Source organism: Mastigoproctus giganteus, chromosome 3 (assembly GCF_048544385.1).
Source record: "Mastigoproctus giganteus isolate SK-2022 chromosome 3, ASM4854438v1, whole genome shotgun sequence".
NCBI lineage: Eukaryota > Metazoa > Arthropoda > Arachnida > Uropygi > Thelyphonidae > Mastigoproctus > Mastigoproctus giganteus.
The window spans coordinates 183,236,613-183,256,735 of NC_143577.1; the positions used below are offsets into that span (position 1 = coordinate 183,236,613).

General features: G+C 38.3%; 1 protein-coding gene across 1 annotated transcript in view; it reads right to left on the minus strand.

Moving 5' to 3' along the window:
- Positions 1 to 20,123, minus strand: part of spri (Src homology 2 domain-containing protein sprint) — a 560,442-nt gene that overhangs the window by 230,432 nt on the left and 309,887 nt on the right. The window contains exon 3 of the mRNA XM_090369518.1: positions 2,644 to 2,771. Within this exon, the coding sequence (XP_090225644.1) occupies positions 2,644 to 2,771 (128 nt within the window). The remainder of the gene's footprint in view (positions 1 to 2,643; positions 2,772 to 20,123) is intronic.

Here is a 20,123-nt window from a genome sequence, read left to right on the forward strand (position 1 = left end):
GACCAAGACACCTTGAACTGCACTTTATGGCGGGAAAAAATTCCTAACAAGAAATAACTTGTAGGCTGAGGAAACCCATTGTAAATGGAAACACTCCTCTTGAAGAAGAAGAAGAGTTAAGCTTCTTCCATAAACAGGTTATCAATTCATTTTCTATTATAAATTCTACAAGAACAGATGAACATCCTACCACTACTAAATAAAGCCTACAACATTTGCATTTTGAACACACACCTTTTAATAAGTATTTATTTTTAGAATAAACTTTTTAATGGCACTACTCCCTTATTTTTAAACACTATACCAAATTCTGAGAACATGATTTAGACATGAATAAGTTTTAAAACATTATGCATTTTGTAAACAAAATCTATTCAGATTCATGGATAGTCTATCCTAACCATAACTAGCTTGCAATAAATAAGAGGAGGTTCAAGAAAGATTTGTATTCACCCAGAAGTAGTCATGATAGAAAGTTTAAACAAAGACCATGTATTACACTCTTTCAACATAGTCAACAGATAAAAATGATACTTTTTTTGCCAGCTTTCAATACACTTCCACAGGCCAGTTTTGTAGAAGTCCTCTGACTGTCTTTCAAACCATGACTCAGCAGCAGAAATCATCTCATCTTCAACAGCAAAATGTTTTCCACAAAGAAAGGACTTCAAGGCAGAAAAGTGGAAGAAATCCGAGGATGAAAGGTTGGGGGCAATAAGCAGAATACGGCAATATTTCAAACCCACATTCGTGGGCATATCTCACTACAGCAGGTGAGGAATGCACAGGGTCATTATCATGCAGCAGGCACATACCTTTTAACAGCTTTCCCCATCTTTTGCCACATAGCTTACAAAGCTGCAATAATACTTTGCCATCACAGTACAGCCCTTTCGAAGGTAGTCTCTTAGTATTACACCATGCTGATCCCAAAAACTGAGAGCATCACCTTGCCAGCATCTGGTAACTTTGAGGGGGAGAGGGGTGATTCTGCATGCTTTCATTGTTTTGACATTAGTTTAGTTTTGGGATCATAGTGATGGATCCAAGTTTCATCCATGATGACTGGCTGTGAAAGGAAAAAAAAAAAAAAAAAACTCCTTGCTTTTCCTGGCACATCAACACGTTTCATGTGTACATTGTTGCTCTTTCCTTCTTCAAGTAAGGGGTCAGAAGCTTTACTAACCATCTAGCAGATTCTTTACTCATGTAAAACTGTTGATGTTCTCCTCATACCCTACACTAATTTGGAGCTCTGCATTTGGTTCTGTGACACTAATATAGTGATCTTCCAGGATTAGTGCCTCAATTTTTGCAACACTCTTCTATTATAACAGTTGCCGGGCATCCTGGGATTTCTTCATCATGCACTGAGGTTCTTCCCCATTTTAACTATTTATGCCAATGTGCAATAACACATTAACCTAGGCAGTCTTATACTTAAACAAAGACTATTTCTTCATGGATTATTTCAGATGTTTTCCCTTGCAGAAAAAGGAACCAAATCACTGATCTGTATTCGACTTTATCCATTGTGACACTTCACTTCATTCAGCACTGCAAGGGGGAGTGGGGAGAATGAATTGTCAAATCAAAACTAAAATTTGTGTGGTTACTATAAAGATTTGAAGGTATCAAACAAAAAAAAAAAAAAAAAAAACCTCTTCTTTCTATCACAATGGCTTCTGGGTAAATACGAATTTTTAACCCCCTGTCATACTGTCATACAAATACACCCAATGATACAGATCAACTCACTAACCAAATTTCACTAATATTATTGCTTTGATAACAATGTCTCTGCATTCTTAGAAAAAAACACTCTGGAATGGATCGACTGTGTTTCCTAGATTCAATGTACAAGGGTGAGTCATATGACAATATTTTAATTGTCTAAAGTCTGTGCAATAATAAATGCTGTCATATCAATAACTTTCCCTATTTAAAGTTACTAAACACTTATTGAATATTAAAATTACATAATTTGTTTAGGGCAATAGCCTCAGGTTACGAAGAAGTTAACCAGTGTATAGTTATGACGTTAACTAACGTAACACCTATACGTTAGTTAACTTCTTCATAATCTGAGGTTATTGCCCTAAACAAATTATGTAATTTTAAATTGCTTTACACCATCAGGTATCTCTCATATTGTGGAGTTATATGTTGCAACTGGGTTGTCGTCATTGCAACACCAGGGTAGGGTACCTGCCCACCGGCGCCTCCGTAGCCAGGTGCAGCAGTACATAGCACACGCTTCTTGATTAGACCGGGGTTCGAGCCCGTGACCACCAAATACAGAGGATGCGGAAAGGTCAGGGAATGACCATCGCATATCCCCGGAGCAATATGGTCTTAGTTGCTAATGCTCCTAAAAACCAAACAACAACAACAACCTGCCCACCAACCAATGAAGAGCCAATAAGTTCTGAAATGGTGCTGTCTGGGTGGTGTTATGTCAACTATAATAAGTAACAGTAGTCTTCTCTATTAATGAAGCGTTACTTATTTGAGGTAGTGCAATACCATAGCAACTCATTATACATAAACAAATGTACATACGTAGCCACATATAAACATGATGCTATAGCACAAACCTATATGTTAATTATTAAAATTTATTTGATTTAACCTTAGACTAACCCAGCAAAGGCGTCTTCCACTGTGAAGTCATCGGTGAGTCCATACTCTTCTCTAAGTGGAGATGGAATGGAGTCAGGAAAAAGATCCTGGAGCATAAGATCCAAATCATGGGCAACTCCACTGATTAGCTGAAAATTTGAATAATGTAAAATAAATTTAATTGCAGAGAACCTATCAAATAAAAACTTTCACACGACAAGGTTACACTTAGCTTATAATAATTTTTGTTATTTAATATCCCACACAAATGTAACTTTATGTAACAAAAAATACAATTTTATTTAATAGTAATTAAATGTATGCTGGATTCACATAGTGCTACATTTCTTTTATTACATGAAAATAAATAGTAATGATGGGATTTTTCTTATTTGTAATTAAAAATAACATATAGTACATAAAAATAAATGTTTTTAGGTTTATTAATAACATTGTTCCCCCCCCTCCCTCAATAAGTATTGATACTGGATAGCCCAAGGAAGGGCCAACTAAATAGAAATTAGTTAGCCCTCAGGGTTTTCTTATGCTATGTAATAATTTATATCAAAAATCTAATGAAAACACTGTACTATAGGTAGAGCTTTTCCCGTCTGGGGCGGTCCCTGATTTTGCCATCCCTCTCAATACACACCAAAAATACTACAAAAAATCAAAATGACGTATAGGGAAATAAATTAAAACACTGTTTATTTCTGAAGTAAAACTTTAATTCTAACATTCTAAAATGTTATTTTTCTTGCTGTTTCAGTTAGCAAAATCGTCGATGACATTGTCGAAGTCTATTTCATCACTCAGTTGCTGTTCTATAGATTGATGAAAAATAAGTGTCTCACGTGAAAAGGCCACCCCCAGAAAAGTTCCGCCCAGGGCGACTGCCCCCTCTAGCTATGTCACTGTGAAAACAGTCATACCAGAAATCCCTAATATACAAAAACTTAATAAAATCTCTGTAAAACATCAAACAGGAATTGAGATCTGTACAACATGTGTGGAAATGCCATAGCCTCAGTTTTCATGGGAAAGTAGGGAGCAATAAACCAAACATCACCAACCACAATCAGCTGTCCTGCTTTGCATAGTTTACTGTCCCTCCTGACGTAGCCCTAAACCACCTAGCTGAAAAGCCAAAGAGGGAGCTGCAAAAGAAATACGCATTACCTCCAGAACCTCTGTATGGTTTAATCAAACAATCAAGCAACTTTCCTCCAGAAGCAGAAGGCTTACCGACAATGGAGAAAATCAGCTGACGCCGAAGACTTCAGCGCCTATAAAAAGGCAAGGGCTCTCTTCTTAAGATAAAAACGACCTGTCTGCAACCAACTTGCCCTGGAAAGTTGAAAAGACCTAAAAGACTCCAGAAACAGAATCACAATGAAGGAAGGAATATTTAAAGAATGGACTGAGCTCACTTTTCAACAGACCAACCAGTCACGAGCACAACCCCCCTGTTACACTTTTTGGCCCTCCCTGCAAACCACCATTATCATTCCTAACCATAACTCGAAGCCATCTGATGGAGATCGTCAAAAAACTTCCACTGAAAGCAGTAGTGGGTCCTGACCGGTTTCCTCTGTTTCTAATCAAAATCTGTATATATATTATAGACCTCCTAGTCCATATTTCAATAAAATCCTAGAAAGTGGAGAGATTCCAAATATCTGGAACACATACTTTGTTCAGCCAGTCCCTAAATGCAGAGACCCCAAGCCGCCTCAAGATTTCAGGCCTACTGACATCGGCTGTGGGTTCCTCAAGATATTTGAAAAGGCAATCCAGCCCACCATTGCAGACCACTGTTTCAATCACAGGCCTCCGTGCCTCCACACCATGATTAAGGGGAGATCTACTAACAGCAACCTCCTAGACACCCTTACCAGAATCCAGAAAGCCCTCAACAACAGGACACAGCGTGATGTTATTTTCTTTGACATAAAAGTGGCCTATGACAAAATAGATATAACAACTCTAATTACCATTCTCCAGCATTACTTCAACATCACTGGAAGAACTCTCAACATCATTAAATCAATCCTGGAGCATAGGCATCTCATATCGCAGCTTTCGGACAACTTGCATTACTAACAGGGATATCCCACAAGCGGGAGTCCTATCATCAACCCTATTTTCCGCAGCGCTGGAGCCCTTCCTGGCAGCCCAAACTGACTTCCAATCATACGCCGATGACCTGAAACTTTATATCACATCTTCTGACCAAACTCAGGTTCTTAGCACTACCTTGCAGGCAAGGAAAACCATACATAACCTCCAACAATATCCAGCTTCCATCGGATTACAGTTTAATCAAGCAAAGACAGCTCAAATGTCTTTCACCTGGAAGAAGTCACGCAATGATATCAATCTTACCATCAATGTATCACCCATTCAGAAAGTTAAAGCACACAAGGATCTCGGATTAGTATGGGATGAGGGGCTGACATTCCAGGCTCACCTCCTGAAAACAAAAACCAAAATGTACTCCACTATGTGGGCGATCCGCCAGGAACTAACGGGAATTCATGACGCCGAACTGGTAAAGAAATATATTGTCCGATGTCTATATCCCATACCCCTCTATGCAGCAAATATTTGGTCCTCTGCTCCCACAACACACTTCAACAAGTTCCTCAGCCTGGTATATTGGCTACTGGGCTAGCCAGGTGGGTAAAGTGCCTGCCTGGCAACCCAAAGGTCGCGGGTTCGAATCCCGCCTCGGGCTTGGATCAAAGTACTGCAAAAACCTTGGGAGGTGCACTATGGCCACAGAAGCCGATGCGGCAACAACTACCCAAAAAAAAAAAAAAAATACTGAAATGGCTCAACCGGCAGACTGGCAACCAGTACACCATTTCTAGGGCCCAACTCCACATAACTCTGGAAGTTACCCCATGGAAACAACAGATTGTAGCAGCAAACCTTCTTACACTTGCCAGACTAATCACAGGATGACTTCACGCCCCCAACGGCACTGATCTAATAAAAACTCCCCGCAATGCTGGAAGAAATTAAATGGACCACCCAAGGCTCCTGCTAAGAATGAACAACCTGAAAGGCTTGAGATACATGTTCCCAGAAACACGGTAGATTTTATCAACAATCTAGCTATCAACCTGGATAAATTCTGCGAGCAGCATACATACAGACATCAGAAACTAACGGACACATAAAAACTTACACTTATGAGACGCCAACAGAAGGAAAATTGTCACGACAATGCATCCCATGACAAGATGAATGAAAAATAAAGTGAAGCCGTCACTGGTCCTCTTCCTTAGAATCTATTACTCCAAAGACACCTGGCTGTGAGTACTAAGACAGTCAAGATTGAAGAGATACCACGGGCAACAACCAGTGAAGGACTGCCTTAATCCTTTATATTGTTATACATATTTCTCATGGTTTTGTAATTTACAGCACTTTTGATAAAATAATATCCTTTAATTTGAGACACTTCGGTATTACACAACTTTCAAGTATGTAAAATAAGGAACACTAAGTTCTGTACCATTTGGGTTAAGCATACATGTGCTCCATGTAACCGCTGGACACAGGCGCCTCTGTAGCCAGGTGGGCAGGAGCAGCAGTGCTTCTTGATTAGACCGAGGTTAGCCTGTGACCACCAAATATGGAGGATGCGGAAAGGTCAGGGATAGACCACCACATATCCCCAGAGCAATATGGCCTTAGTTGCTAATGCTCCTAAAAACCAAATAACAAAAAACCACCGCCGAACGCATGTCCATGTCTTAACCTCTGAATGTAAATATCACCCCCTAGCTTACTGCTGTGGCTCTTGAGCAGAGAAATAAACAGATTTAATAAATAAATAGTGCAATGAACACTAATTGGTCAGTAGTGCAGTGGAAGTTAGTTCTATGGTGTGGCAAAGCTCATTACATCCTATTCCAATCAAACTGGAGGAGTGTGGGCATGGAAGATGCCTGGAAAATGTCTGCTGCTGGAGTGTAGCATGCTAACAATGAAGTTTGGAGGAGGTGGAGTTATGTCATGTGGAATGGCCCAGGACTTTTGGTGGTTTTATGGGGTACCATGAATGATCAAATCCTCTTTAAAATTTAAGTCCGGAATTTTAAAGAGGATGCATGCATTCATGTATTGCCTATCAGTGATCTGAATCTTTGTTTGTTTCAAAGGAAAATATCCCATGCCCTACTGCCAGTGCTGTGTTTGAGTGGTTCATGGACATGAATGTATAAAAGTTAGAATGGCCAGTGCAAAGTCTCACTTGAACCGTGTAAGATAAACTAGGGTGAAGAGTGAGGGTCAGACCAATACCAATACATTTCCCACATCAGTAGTTCAACTGTCACTGTTCTGCAGGAAGAATGGAGAACTATACCTGCTGTAGTCCATTATTCATTGATGAAACACCTACTCAGAAGGATTGAGTGTGTTGTGGCAGCCAAAGTGGGACCCAACATGCTATAGCAGTAATAACATCAATGCAAAACCAACTATGTTTCCGTTTCCGGATACTTTTTGGAGGGTAATGTATAATCATGAGTGATACTTTTCATTTTTTCTTGAAAGATAAATTGAAAATCAAAAATGTATTTTATTATTTTTACACATTTCCTAATAGAATTCTGCAGAAGGTTGGGGTTTTTTTTTTTTTTTTTTTTTCTGTTCTGTCTCAAACAAAAAGTTGGTCATCAACATTCTATGCCCAAAATAAATTAAATGTAAAACATACAGAATGTGATAACATAGAATGTAACAATTATGTCTATATGATAAATATACTTGTGCACTTTTTTTTTATTTATTTTTTTTAATCTGCTAGTCATGCATCCTGTGTTATGAAGGAGAAAATATAATATAGTCCAATAATGCCAAAAGATTGTAGAACCCTGTTTTAAACTCCCTCCCTCTTCAGTTGGTTTGGGTGTCAGCACAAGTAAAAAATCTAATATTGAGAAAATGGGAAGAACATATAACCAGTCCACCACTATGAGAAATTTATTTCTGCCATGCCCTTGGCTGCTTTTGATAATGATGGAACTGGTCTCACCTATCAATTATAGGTGATACCAATTCCATCATAATATCAAAGGCAGCCAAGGGCATGGCAGAAATAAAATTTCTCACAATAAAGCTGCTTCAACTTGTCAAAAATGCCCATGAAATATTACTTCAATTGCTAAAAGCTTAATGAAACATTTAGTGAAACAAAACTTAATGAAACAATTATTGATATGAAAGCTTTTATGAAAACCAAAATTTTTTTCATGGCTATTAAACTAAATGGACACATCACTGTTACACAATACTGACCAGAAGGTTAATTCACACGTCTAATAGTGAAATTCAAGCCACTCGTTCCATACTAAAGATTTTTAAAAAAATCTCACTTCTGGAACTTTACTTTCACACCTTGTAAGTAGCACATTTCCCAATAGTATTTCAAATGTGTTCTCAGGATATCTGGTGTGTAAACAAATCAGTTGACTATTTGCAAAGCAAAATTTTAAGTACCTCAAGGTAGTCAGGAATGCCACATGCCGTTATGCAAAGTCTTGTTGCCATGCCCCCCCCCCCCAAAACAAAGAATAATAATTAATTTTAGACAGTTATTAACACATAACAAAACACACTGTTGAATTACAAAAACTAGAACCATGTTATAACACTTCCCAATAACAAAAAAAGTTTTTTACCAGTATGTTTACCATTATGTGTGTGTGTTTTTCTTTTTTTTTTTTTTTTTGTATAATTTACAACCAAAAAATTTTTGACAATAATGTAATGGGCTGGTAGCTTTTTAGTAATATTTACAGTGAAGTACAAACAAAAACGAGAATATCATTCTCTTTTTAATATTTAAAATTTGTTAACTCAAACTCCAGATGATGCTCTCCTTGATTAGGTACCTCTGTGTGCGGTGCACAACCTACACATCTGCACGCGCACTTGGTGCCTCCATAGCCAGGTGGGCAGGAGCAGCAGTGCGTAGCACACGCTTCTTGATTAGACCGGGGTTCGAGCCCATCACCACCAAATACAGAGGATGCGGAAGGGTCAGGAAATGACCACTGCATATCTCGGAGCAATATGGCCTTAGTTGCTAATGCTTCTAAAAACCAAATAACAAACAATAACAAACATCTGCACGCAGCGGTCCTGAAAGTAGTGATGATCATAATCGAATTATCCATTCTTAAAATTATTGTTCAAACAATGAAGAAATCTCAGCTGGTTCAGTTTAGCACAATATAAGTGTATCGTATACAAGGCCAATCATAGGGCAGAGGGTAACCAGGACCAGTTGATCTTTGTGTGTGCCTCCTGCTATATACAAGGACAATTCAAAAAATAAGTTACACTTGACCATTGCAGCCCAAGAAACATTTATTGAGGTATGTAACACTATGCAATAAAAAGCGCATACCTTGCACTACTTTTCCACATAGTCACGAAGTCGGTGTAAACACTTCTCGGAACGTGTGACTAAACGTTCAATTCCCTGACAGAAATCCACTCCTTGGTCATTTAGCTACCATCAAACTGCTGTTTGCACCTGCTCATCATTTGCAAATTGTTGTCCCCCTAGATGTTCTTTCAGCTTGCTGAAGATGTGATAGTCACAAGGTGAAAGATCGGGACTGTACAGCGGATGTTGCCATACCTCCCATCCAAAACTTTGGAGCAAGTGTCGTGTTGTGTGTGCACTGTGTGGTGTGGCATTGTCCTGAATGAGAAGAACACCTTTGCTTAACTTTCCAGGTTTCTTGTTTTTCATGGCGGTTCACAAAGACCGCAATGTTTGGCAGTATTAATTGTTGTTCCTTTTGCCTTAAGTTCCGTGTAAACAACTCCTTCACAGTCAAAAAACACTGTGGCCATGACCTTTCTTGCTGATGGTGCAACCTTGAGTTTCTTCCACACAGGCGATATTGTGTGTCTCCATTCCACAGATGCTCTCTTTGTTTCTTTGGTGAAATGGTGCACCCATGTTTCATCGGCAGTGATGCTGTGGCGTAAGAAGTCATGGCCTTCTACAGAATAGCGTTAAATAACTAGAGAAGACAAAAAACATTGACCTTTGTGTTCGTCTATCAGTGAATGAGGAACCCATCGTGCACACAATTTGTGATAGTCAAGGTATTGAACACTGATGGAATGAACACTGCCTATCGAAATATCCAACTCCCTTGCCATTTCTGTGACTTTCAGTCTTCGATTATTGTGAATCATTTCATCAACCTGCATCACGTTCTCTGCAGTGGTCGACGTTGATTGCCTTCCTTTTTGATCAGCATCCATCAATTCTGTGCGACCACTTTCAAACTGCTAGCACCACTTCACTATGGCTGGACGCGACACATATTTCATGCAATGTCGTTATTTCTTTATGAATCTCGGAGAAATTCGGACGTTTCGCCCACAAAAATTGCACTGTTCCGCGTACCTCGAACTTGGAGCAACATTCTAGCTGAAGTGCCATTATGAACGCTTGCTCCTACACAACCGTTACATCAACGAAACTCACCTACCATGGGGCGCACAATATTAACTCCATTCCGAGCAGGTGCAGCATTTGTTGCGCAATTATACCAAGAGATGGCGGCAGGTGTAACTTATTTTTTGAATGCCCCTGGCATAAAAATGCACCAGATAAAAGTTTCTCTTGAAATAGGTTAGATAATTCACGAATCAATAAAAACCTGAAAGTGTAGATAAAATCATTTTTGACTTTAATACGGCATTAAGATCCATAAATAAAAAAATAAAAATTAGTATACAAAAATTCACACCTCTTTTCAAGCAAGTTCAGTTCCTTCCAAATGAATTTTCTCCAAATTCTTGAAAATAATAAGCGAACACATTGAAATAATATTCATTATTTTTAAGAGTAACATTTAATTTTGTAAATGTTACTGAAAATACAGTGAAATTTTCAGAAACTGTGGGTGATGGAATTTTTTTTTTTTTTTTTTTTTTTTTTTTTTATTTAAAATCGACATAAAAAAAAAAAAAAAAAACCGATAAATGAAAAGTTAACGCAATTATTTACTAACCGTGATTAAGTAAATCTGCTAGCTATAAATTTATTTGAATTATACGAAGAGAAATGAAAAGTTTGCTGCAATCGAAAGAATCGATTACAACCTCTGAATTATGCCCTACTGCAGCAAAGTCGGAAAGGTGATTTTGTACCCATTTTTAATTAACAAAAAAAAAAACGTTTTATTATTATTAACTAAACCAATCTGAAGTTCGGCAGGCAGAATTCTAAATCGTCCAGAATAATCTTAGTGGTAACTTAATCAGGCGCATTCAAATTATTCACGTTTTCTGACTCATTCTGCTTAAAACTACAACTTGCCGGCATTTTTCAAACAGAAGCAACTTTATTAGGGTATAATATCTAATAAGGATATTATATAAAAAATACGATATCTTTATTCTATTCTTTATACCTATCTAATAAAGAATATACTGTAATGGCAAATTATAACTTAACACTGCGCAAGTAAATATCCAAACTTATGTGATAAACTGCAGTAACTTCTGGTAAAAGAATATGGATAAATTTATGCAATTAACCTTCTGTATACTAAAGCAGTTTTCCATGAACTTACTCAACCCAATAACTGTAATAGAAATCCCAAAGTCCCGGAAAATCTTTAAGGTACAAACCTTTTCTGTTGTCTCTCTCACTCTAGCACCAGAAGTGGTTACCCACCTCCCTCCTGCATGTACTGCGGGCGTTTTTAATGGAGGCGGCAAGTGAGTGCATTGAACCAAGGTAAATATATGCTCTCCCTCACCCCTTTTATTTGAAGCACCGTATAAACACACGTATATTTCGAACTTCCACCAGGGAAGCTGTAATCAAAAACATCTGTAAAGTAATTTTAAACGTGAATTAGCCAGTACAGCACGAGTCCCATACAACGGTTTACAGTTTTTGCCTTAAACATCAACGGCACACGAAGGCTACAACTTGTGTCCAAATCATTCGACTGACCAGTACAATTGCGAAATAAAATTTTCGGAAACGCTAAAAGTTGATTTGATGAACCTATACAGAATCACCCAGGCTGCATAAAAAAAGTTTTAGCTATATATCTAGAACTTTAAATATGTAGTCCTCCAACGAAAGCAAGAAGGATGGGGAAATCTCACTAGTAACATTCATTTATAGAAGTTAGTTATTACCTCGCAGTAGGGCAAATAGATTTTGCAATGGTTGAAAGGAAAGCGGAGCTATTTCTGGTTTCTCGCACATTTAGACTCAGTATGCTACACAAAAAGCAGATGTGCGTGATATCAATAAAAGCTACCGAACACGTGATTTTTTGTATACACCGATAAGAAAAACTTGCATACTCTTTGATGAGTAAACGTTAAACTCTTCTCACGCTTTGAGTATTTGTAATGAAAAAATGCTAAAGGACGGGGATGACTTTGGTTCCATGGGCGGTTTGTCCGCGCAGGAGAAGGCGGGGAATTGCCTGCTTCGACGGGAGGGAGAAGACATCTACCAAACCATATAGTTTATGGAAATGTATTGTGTTGGGTTTTTTTTTTTTTCCTTTATTTTTTGTTAACCACCCTGCCAACCTTCGCATCCTCTGCAAACTCAGATGTTAAAGCTGCGTATGCCATCTGAAATTTCCTTATTTCTATAACATATCTCCAATCTGATAATAAGATAAAAACAAGGTTGTTTTTCACACTACTATGCTGATGGGCATATTGTATATATCTCCTTGAAACATTACTGACATCTTTCAAGGAATTATGCTCATGTCTTATGAGTTGAATATCACGGGGTTCGGTTATTGGTCCCCTTATTCTTTATAATATTTATTAAGATACTGATGTCGGCATATCATGTTTGATGACTAAGGTTGCTGACGATACAAAGATGAACAGAATATGCAATTTGAAAGGAAAAGACTGGGAGATAACGGTACAGTCAGGCATGAAATTCTCTGAGAATGCATCCTATTGTATGAAGCAATGGTTAGACCACATCTTGAATACTTGCATGCAGATCAGGAAACTTCGTTTTAAGAAAGCCGCAATTCTGTTGGAAAGAGTACAGAGAAAAGCAACGAGATTACTTGATGACACAAAAGGGTATTGTTACCATGAAAGACTATGGTTCTGCAAATTAAATTAAGGTGTCTGCGTTGTGACATAATTGAAGTGTTTAAGTATAAAAAGGGCTGAGTACACTAAATGATGATAGCATCTTTATCAGATGACACGCACAGGGAGACAGACAAATTTGAATTGGAAAGTATGGTTGCAGATCAGAAACTTGCAACAATAACAGAAATATTGTGTACACTGCAATACTACCCTGCACCACATGGCCAAGGAACTATTCACAAAGCGCACAGACGTACAAAAAACAATCCTTTATTATCAATCAAGCGGAAGGGGGGGATTGTTGGTAAAAGGTTCCATCTGGTGTTGTAAAAGTGGGTATCTTGAATAAATTTAAAGACGTATTGGACAAATCATTAAAAGAAATGGTTAAATGCAGTGGGTTTTGTGGGAAGGGCGGGGGAATGCTATATAACTTGCTTCATTGCATTATTTTGCCAATATTATTAACTGACCTGCTTAATCACTGCTTACCTGTAAACGTTAATAGAAACCGCTAGCTGATAGCAGTGTTTCCCAAACTGTGTTCCCTGGAGTATGGAGGGGGGACTCCAAGAATGAATAACAAATGTTAATATTACAGAATTATTTAGGTATTATTTTTTTAAAGATTGTTGTGCTTTAACTGCGCGACAGATTGAGTTGACACTGCCGCTAATAATTTTATTTACGAAACGCTCATAGATGCTTCAGGTGAGCGAAGGCTCTCCCGAATGGTGTGTGGCAACAGAAGGGCGACTGTGGCGCAACTCGCCGGTAATTGGAATGCTGGTGACGGGAGTAATGTGTCACAACACACAGTACATCGAACCCTGCTGAAACTGGAGCTGTGTAGCCCTCTGGCCGCTACGAGTAACCAGCTAAAAACGGTTCACTGGCGACAGCGCCTACAATGGGCACGCGAATATCTAAATTGAACCTTGAGTGATTGGAAGAAGGTCATTTGGTCCGATGAATCACGTTTCCTGTTGCACCATATGGACAGCCGGGTACGTGTGCGTCGTTTACCTGGGAAAGTGATCGCGCCTGGATGCACCGCGGGACGAAAACAAGCCAGTGGCGGTAGTGTCATGCTTTGGGCGTTCTGCTGCTGAGATACCTGGGTCCAGTGATCCATGTGCCAAGCACTCTGACGTCTACCACCTACCTAAACATCGCCTACTCTACTGTCCCCATACTTCTGCTTTACCCCCCAGTCTACAGTCTCCTCCCCCTCTATCTTTACGCAAGCGTATATCCCCACACCAAAAGTGTTTTTTGCCAGGCGAAATCGGAGATTTCGGAGATTTCCCACAACTCCGCATTTTTACTCTGTGTATAATACAATATGCTGCATATGGCCAGTGTGTGTGTGTTGTTCCTCTGGCCACTCAGCCAGCCTGGGGGATTATGAAATCCACTAACAACCCCCAGTTTCCGTCACCTCCCCCGGGGAGGCGGGCCAGGACACATTAGAAGAGAAGAAAGCTCTGGCAGGGAGAACCGTGGGGTAGCCCAGAGGAGCAAAAAAAAAAAAAAAAAAAAAAAAATCGGAAGCATTCCAGTATAGGGTACACGGATGAAAGCGAGGAAAGACTGCGGTGATTGGCAGGTGAAGCACCTCCCACTCAGCGCTGTGATTGTACTCACTCAGTGGGCGTGGTCGTAGAACGGAGTGATTATACGGTCGACTTCTGTGATTGGGTGATTATTCTGGAGGCGTTTCTTTCTGATTGTTTTGTGTCGTCGAGGAGGGGCTACTTAGCTTAGGGAGGGTGTTTACCCCATCCCTCTGTTTTTGAATCGGAAAAAAGAGTTCGCGATCTAAAAACAGCAACAAGTGAGAGGCGGGACACCCTAGGCATACAGTAGGCAGAGTCACAACTTGTCAGTCACTGTTTTGCTGGAGTCTAACTGATCTGGAGTTTTACCAAATTTTTTATTGGAAAGGTAATAATGGGGAAAAGGAAGAGGGTGGGATAAAAGGGCTAGAGACCAGAGGGGATATTAGTTGAGGCACCCGCCTGATCTGAAAGGGGAGACAGTAAGGGTACCCTTGGTATAGGATGCCCAACCTGGTACAGGGGTGGGAGTTGAAAGGAGTGGTGGGGTGAGCCACCAGGCAAAAGGGGTGGGGCACCCAGAGCGAGGGGAAGGGTATTTATCTGAAGGAGACTCAACCACACCAGGTAGTAGAAATAAAAGAACAAAGGGAAAGATATCCCTATGGTGGAGCGTGCTTTTTGCAGCTCTGTCCCACACTTACCTGGGGTTATCCAAATGGCCAGTGTCAGCATCCCACACCATGCCAACTAGGAAAAGCTACTACGGCTTGGATAACCATGAGGTCCCTGAGGGCTGCATAGCCATCAGTCTGTGCGGTGAAGAGGCTAAGACAAAACATGCAATTAATAATAACTTTCATTCACTCAATTTTACTTTTTATAGTTTTTTCTTACACTTCATATTTTCTTTTATACATTAGACTACATATCAATCAGTGCGTTTCGACAGGTGTGTCTTTTACATAGAAAAGATTTGACTTACTCCGTCATACCTCTACATATTACGTAGAAAAGCGTGCACGGGGGTTGGCGAGCAGGGTCCCCTAGTTAATCATTAAAATAATAATTATTATTTATCATACTCGGTTAAACACCAAACAACAGCTTTATACCGAAAACTGTTTTTATAATACACAGCAAAATTTTTCGAATCGGAATTAATATTAAAAATGTTATTTTCATTCCTGATTTTGAAACTATCCTAACTTCCAAAGTTTTAGAATTGTCATTCAAAATGAAGGAGTCAAGTTATCATCTACTGCGTAAATCGCTCCTCCAGTATTACCGGGCATTTCAAAGGGATCTCCACAGTCCAAGCAAGCAAGCATGTACCCCAATGCGAAAACTATTCAACCCTACTTGGCAACACGAAACTCACATTGTAGACCCAGCTCCGGAAATAGGCTTACAGCGTCAATGCTCGCGAACTCCTTCCCTCACTTAAACAACCATGATTGAAACATTTTAAACTTCTGTGTCCGATGTGGAACATATAGCAATACCGAAAAGCCTGTCGAGTCAAAGATATCTTATAGTATTGACATATATCAAGCAAACGACGTTGGTGTCCATTAAATAGCAATTCTGGCCAGTACAATGATCGATGTTATATGATAGAAAATTGCACGCAGTAGTAGTTCAATTTCCATTTGAAACACAGATCGCCTATCGCAAAAATTAAAATTTCACCATTCCTCTTCCGATGCATAAATGTTTGAAAATATCAAAAAAGGAAAACTAGCGTCGTATATCTCCACTACAACTATAAAAAAAATTCAAGTGATTTTGAAATATTAAGTATCACGACATGCTTTGACAACGTAGTTCCTTTCATAACAATAGCGTTGAAAATTATCACTATCACTTAGGAATATACAAAATCGCAGAAATGGCTGTTAGGTGAAAATACAGTAAAGGTCAAGAACACTACAACTAACTGAAGGTTAATTTCTTACTTATATTAGATATCTTGAAGAATTGTCAATATACATGCAGGATGAAAGCTTTCTGGTATAGTTTCTCCTGTTCATGACATGCCTATTTACATAAAAGCAACTGAAGATAAAAGCAATTTATAAAGGAGCGCTCGCACTCAGTTTTAAACTACACTATGCAACTATGCCAAGCAAAGGAAATATGTTTGGTAAGGAATCTAATAAGTAGGATGCATAAAGGTGATTCCATTATGATAGCAAATTCTTGAAACAACTCTCCATTTGTTTTCTTTAATTAACTGTTTAATAGGTTCAAATATTTAATATCATTGTGGGGATTTATTTTATTTATTATTTTTAACTAATTACTATAATACAAGCCAACGTGTATGTGCAAAAATAAGCAGCAGTGGTATGCAGGAAGAAAACAATGTACGGTATGTTAGCCTACTTTAACAATGTATCGGAGAGGTAGTTAACTACATATGACAAGTAGTTTATTTACAAAATGTTTAATGCTTAACCCCCCCCCCCTCTCCCCACGGTAGCCACTCTTCATGAACATGAACAGCGGTAGATTAATCGCGCAAATAACCATTTCTACTATTTTACTCTTTTTTTATTATTATTATTATTTATTTTATTTTTTTATGTAATATGACTTTTAAAGGTTAGTGTTTTTTAGGCGTAAACAAGAAAAACTATGTAGGTGGAGTTCTCTCTTGCGTTCACGTTTCTGCAGTTTTAACAGACCAGAAACCTGTTTAGAAAATCTTATGACATCACGATTTTTACACGAAAACATGTATTTTGTCCTTTATGTCAGTGACCAGAGCATCCATTTCTTAAATTTATCCCACACAGAATTTTCCGATTAACGAAACAGAAATATTAATGGCACCTTTCTATCTTACTCAGTAAGATCGCTTGGAAACGATAGGAAATTAAGTGTTATAAGCATTATGAAACTATAATACAAGACATTAAAAAAAAAAAAAAAAAAAAAAAATCCAGAAAATATAACAATAAATCTCTCAGTGATGAGAGAGCTAGTTTTACGTCGCATCATGGTCAATATGCTTACCTGGTAGCAGCATTCAAGTTTTGACAACTTGATAAGTTAGTGGCAGTCGTAATTCAAGTATATAAAGTGACGCATAACATTCTGGTTTTCTCGGGTAGTAATGTTAAAATGTCGCCTCGGCAGACAAAACAAATGGTTCTTAAAGAAACTTATCACTGATGGCGAGACTGCTATGTGTGTGTGTGTGTGTGTACACATTTCACAAACCAAAACGCAAACATCGGAAGTGGAAGTTACCACGAGGCAAAAGATTCTGAAAACCAGAAACAGCTTATTATGAATAGAAAGACATCGTCCACTCTAGCTCAAGCCGGGAGATAATGAGGCTATAATATTCATTTTGGCTAACAGTTTCATGCTTGGAATAACAGTGTTAGAACTTCCATCTTTACTTGCCAGCCTCTCTCTCTCGTATTTTTCCTTTTTCAAAAAAAATAAAACAAAAAAAAAAAAAAAAACCGACAGCTGTAGCGGCTACTTCAAAGATGTCAGTCCAAGCCACTAACTACGAAAGCGTCTTCGGCGCTTTCGTAGCAGTGGCTTCTTGATTTTTTGAATTGTTTTGAACAACATTAAAATGCTAACAAAGGTTTTGCTACTCAGGGACGTTACTTTGAACGAAATGCTACTTTTAAGTACGCAGAGTGTTCGCGCATTTTAGGGGAATAGGACCATTTTGGAAGTGTAAAATGTAACACTTATAACTAAGGATTACAGTCGATAAGATAATTAAGGATAATCTCAAAATAGTATCGGAAATTATACAAGAATTATCAATATCAGTAATCAATATAAAATATACTTGTATATGTAATAGAAAATGAGGATAAATAAGGATTACAGTCGATAAGATAATTAAGGATAATCTCAAAATAGTATCGGAAATTATACAAGAATTATCAATATCAGTAATCAATATAAAATATACTTGTATATGTAATAGAAAATGATTATCCGAAGTGAAGAAATGCTTTAATGGCTGATTTCTCTTTCTACTAAATTTTCTACATAGTATTGATCAGTGGTGTCCACCTTTTCCCGTACAGGGGTCATATTCAGTTAGACTTGTTTCGCGGGGCATACTGGGTGATTCGAGAAAAATTAGTGATACACTTTTGTGCAGCCACCAAGGTCAAGCATAAGGCGCGCCATAATTGGAATCTCGGAACATTTTGATAGCACCTGGTATATACGCACACGCTTCTGGTCTAGAATGCGCATATTTGATAAAAAAAAATAATAATAATTAAACGAAACAGAATTCATGACACAAACACGTAACTTCAACTTTCTCACATATTCGCCACAAAGAGCGTATTTTAAATTCGTTTATTTAAACTTATTTTAGCGTCGAATGTACACGGTTCTTGAAATAATTAACAAAATTTAAAATGTTTCAGTTCACTTTCTGTGTGGGCCGTATAAAAATTATTCGTGGGCCGGATACGGCCCCAACTTTAGGCGCGCTCTCTAAACATTTTTTTAATCAAGGAATACACAAGTGAGTCGCCTTAATGTATACGCGATTCTTAGCCATGAAAAGTAACCAAGTTCTTTTGAAATATATATATATATATTTTTTTTTTATTTATTTTTTTTTTTTGTCACCAAAAATCCTTATTACAACTACTGTACTTTTATTTCGAATTTACTACCCCATAAATTCTCTCTAACTATGCGCTTACCTAGGTGCAGTGGAAGACAAATACATCATTCGTCATTCTTTAGCAATTTCAAAATACGAGGATCCGCAAAAGTTTCGCCTGAATCGGAATCACAGAAAATAAGTGTTTTGCATAGTGCCAACAGTATCGCAAGAGGACTAGAAACAACTGGCAAAAAGTCAGGTGGTCGAATTAATCAGGCTACCTTTCGAAGAACGACGATGGTACGTAAGTACGTGCGTAGCGGAAACATGAGTCAGGCGGGACACATGCTAGTAGTGAATAGCTTCGTGGTCTTGGGGCGATGTGGGATTCCCCAGTACAGTACCCTTAATTCATGTGCAAAGTTAATGGTCCAAGCTTGGTAGCTTAGACCTGAACGTTGCTAAAGAAAAGTATACTCCCATCCAATAGAACGTGTCATTGACGTCGCACGTTCTAGTGGATGGGAGTAGAACGTGCCTTCATCAGTGAAGGCATTTTCCACCTGGAGAGAGATTTCTTCCTCGAACACACACCTCCCAGGTAACAACTCAATCAAAGAATGATTGCGAAACTGAAAAAGCTGTCTGTGGTACGAACCCATTGTCCATAGTTATGGGACATTCTCTAAGTAATATTGAAAATCATATCTCAGATGCTGTTTCACCTTCTCATGGAGTCCACCTTATGTTAAGTCGAGGCCGTTACCAGAGGTGCATTCAGACTTAGCATGGATTACCACTATTATGCAGATATTCAAATTTCAGTGATGGGTGAATAAGATAAGCTGTTCACTTCAGCGTAATTCAGCTGAAGACCATAAATCCAATTTTGGCAATATTCATGCAAATATTGCATTAATCCAGTGCTAATTACCGAAGCAGAAAGTGGTACGTGCTTTTAAAATGCTGTTTTAGTTCATTTTCTGTATTTTTATAGTAAAAATACTTTTCTATCATTAATTATAATGCACAGCTTTACGAAAAGAGCTCAGAAGGAGATAAAATTTAACAGAAGTACCAATAAATTATGCTTATAAATTATAATATAAAATCAGTATCACGACTTTATGGAGTTCTCATTGAGGCATAGTAAATAAAGGAAGATTTTTCAGGACTTAGATGTACCCTCA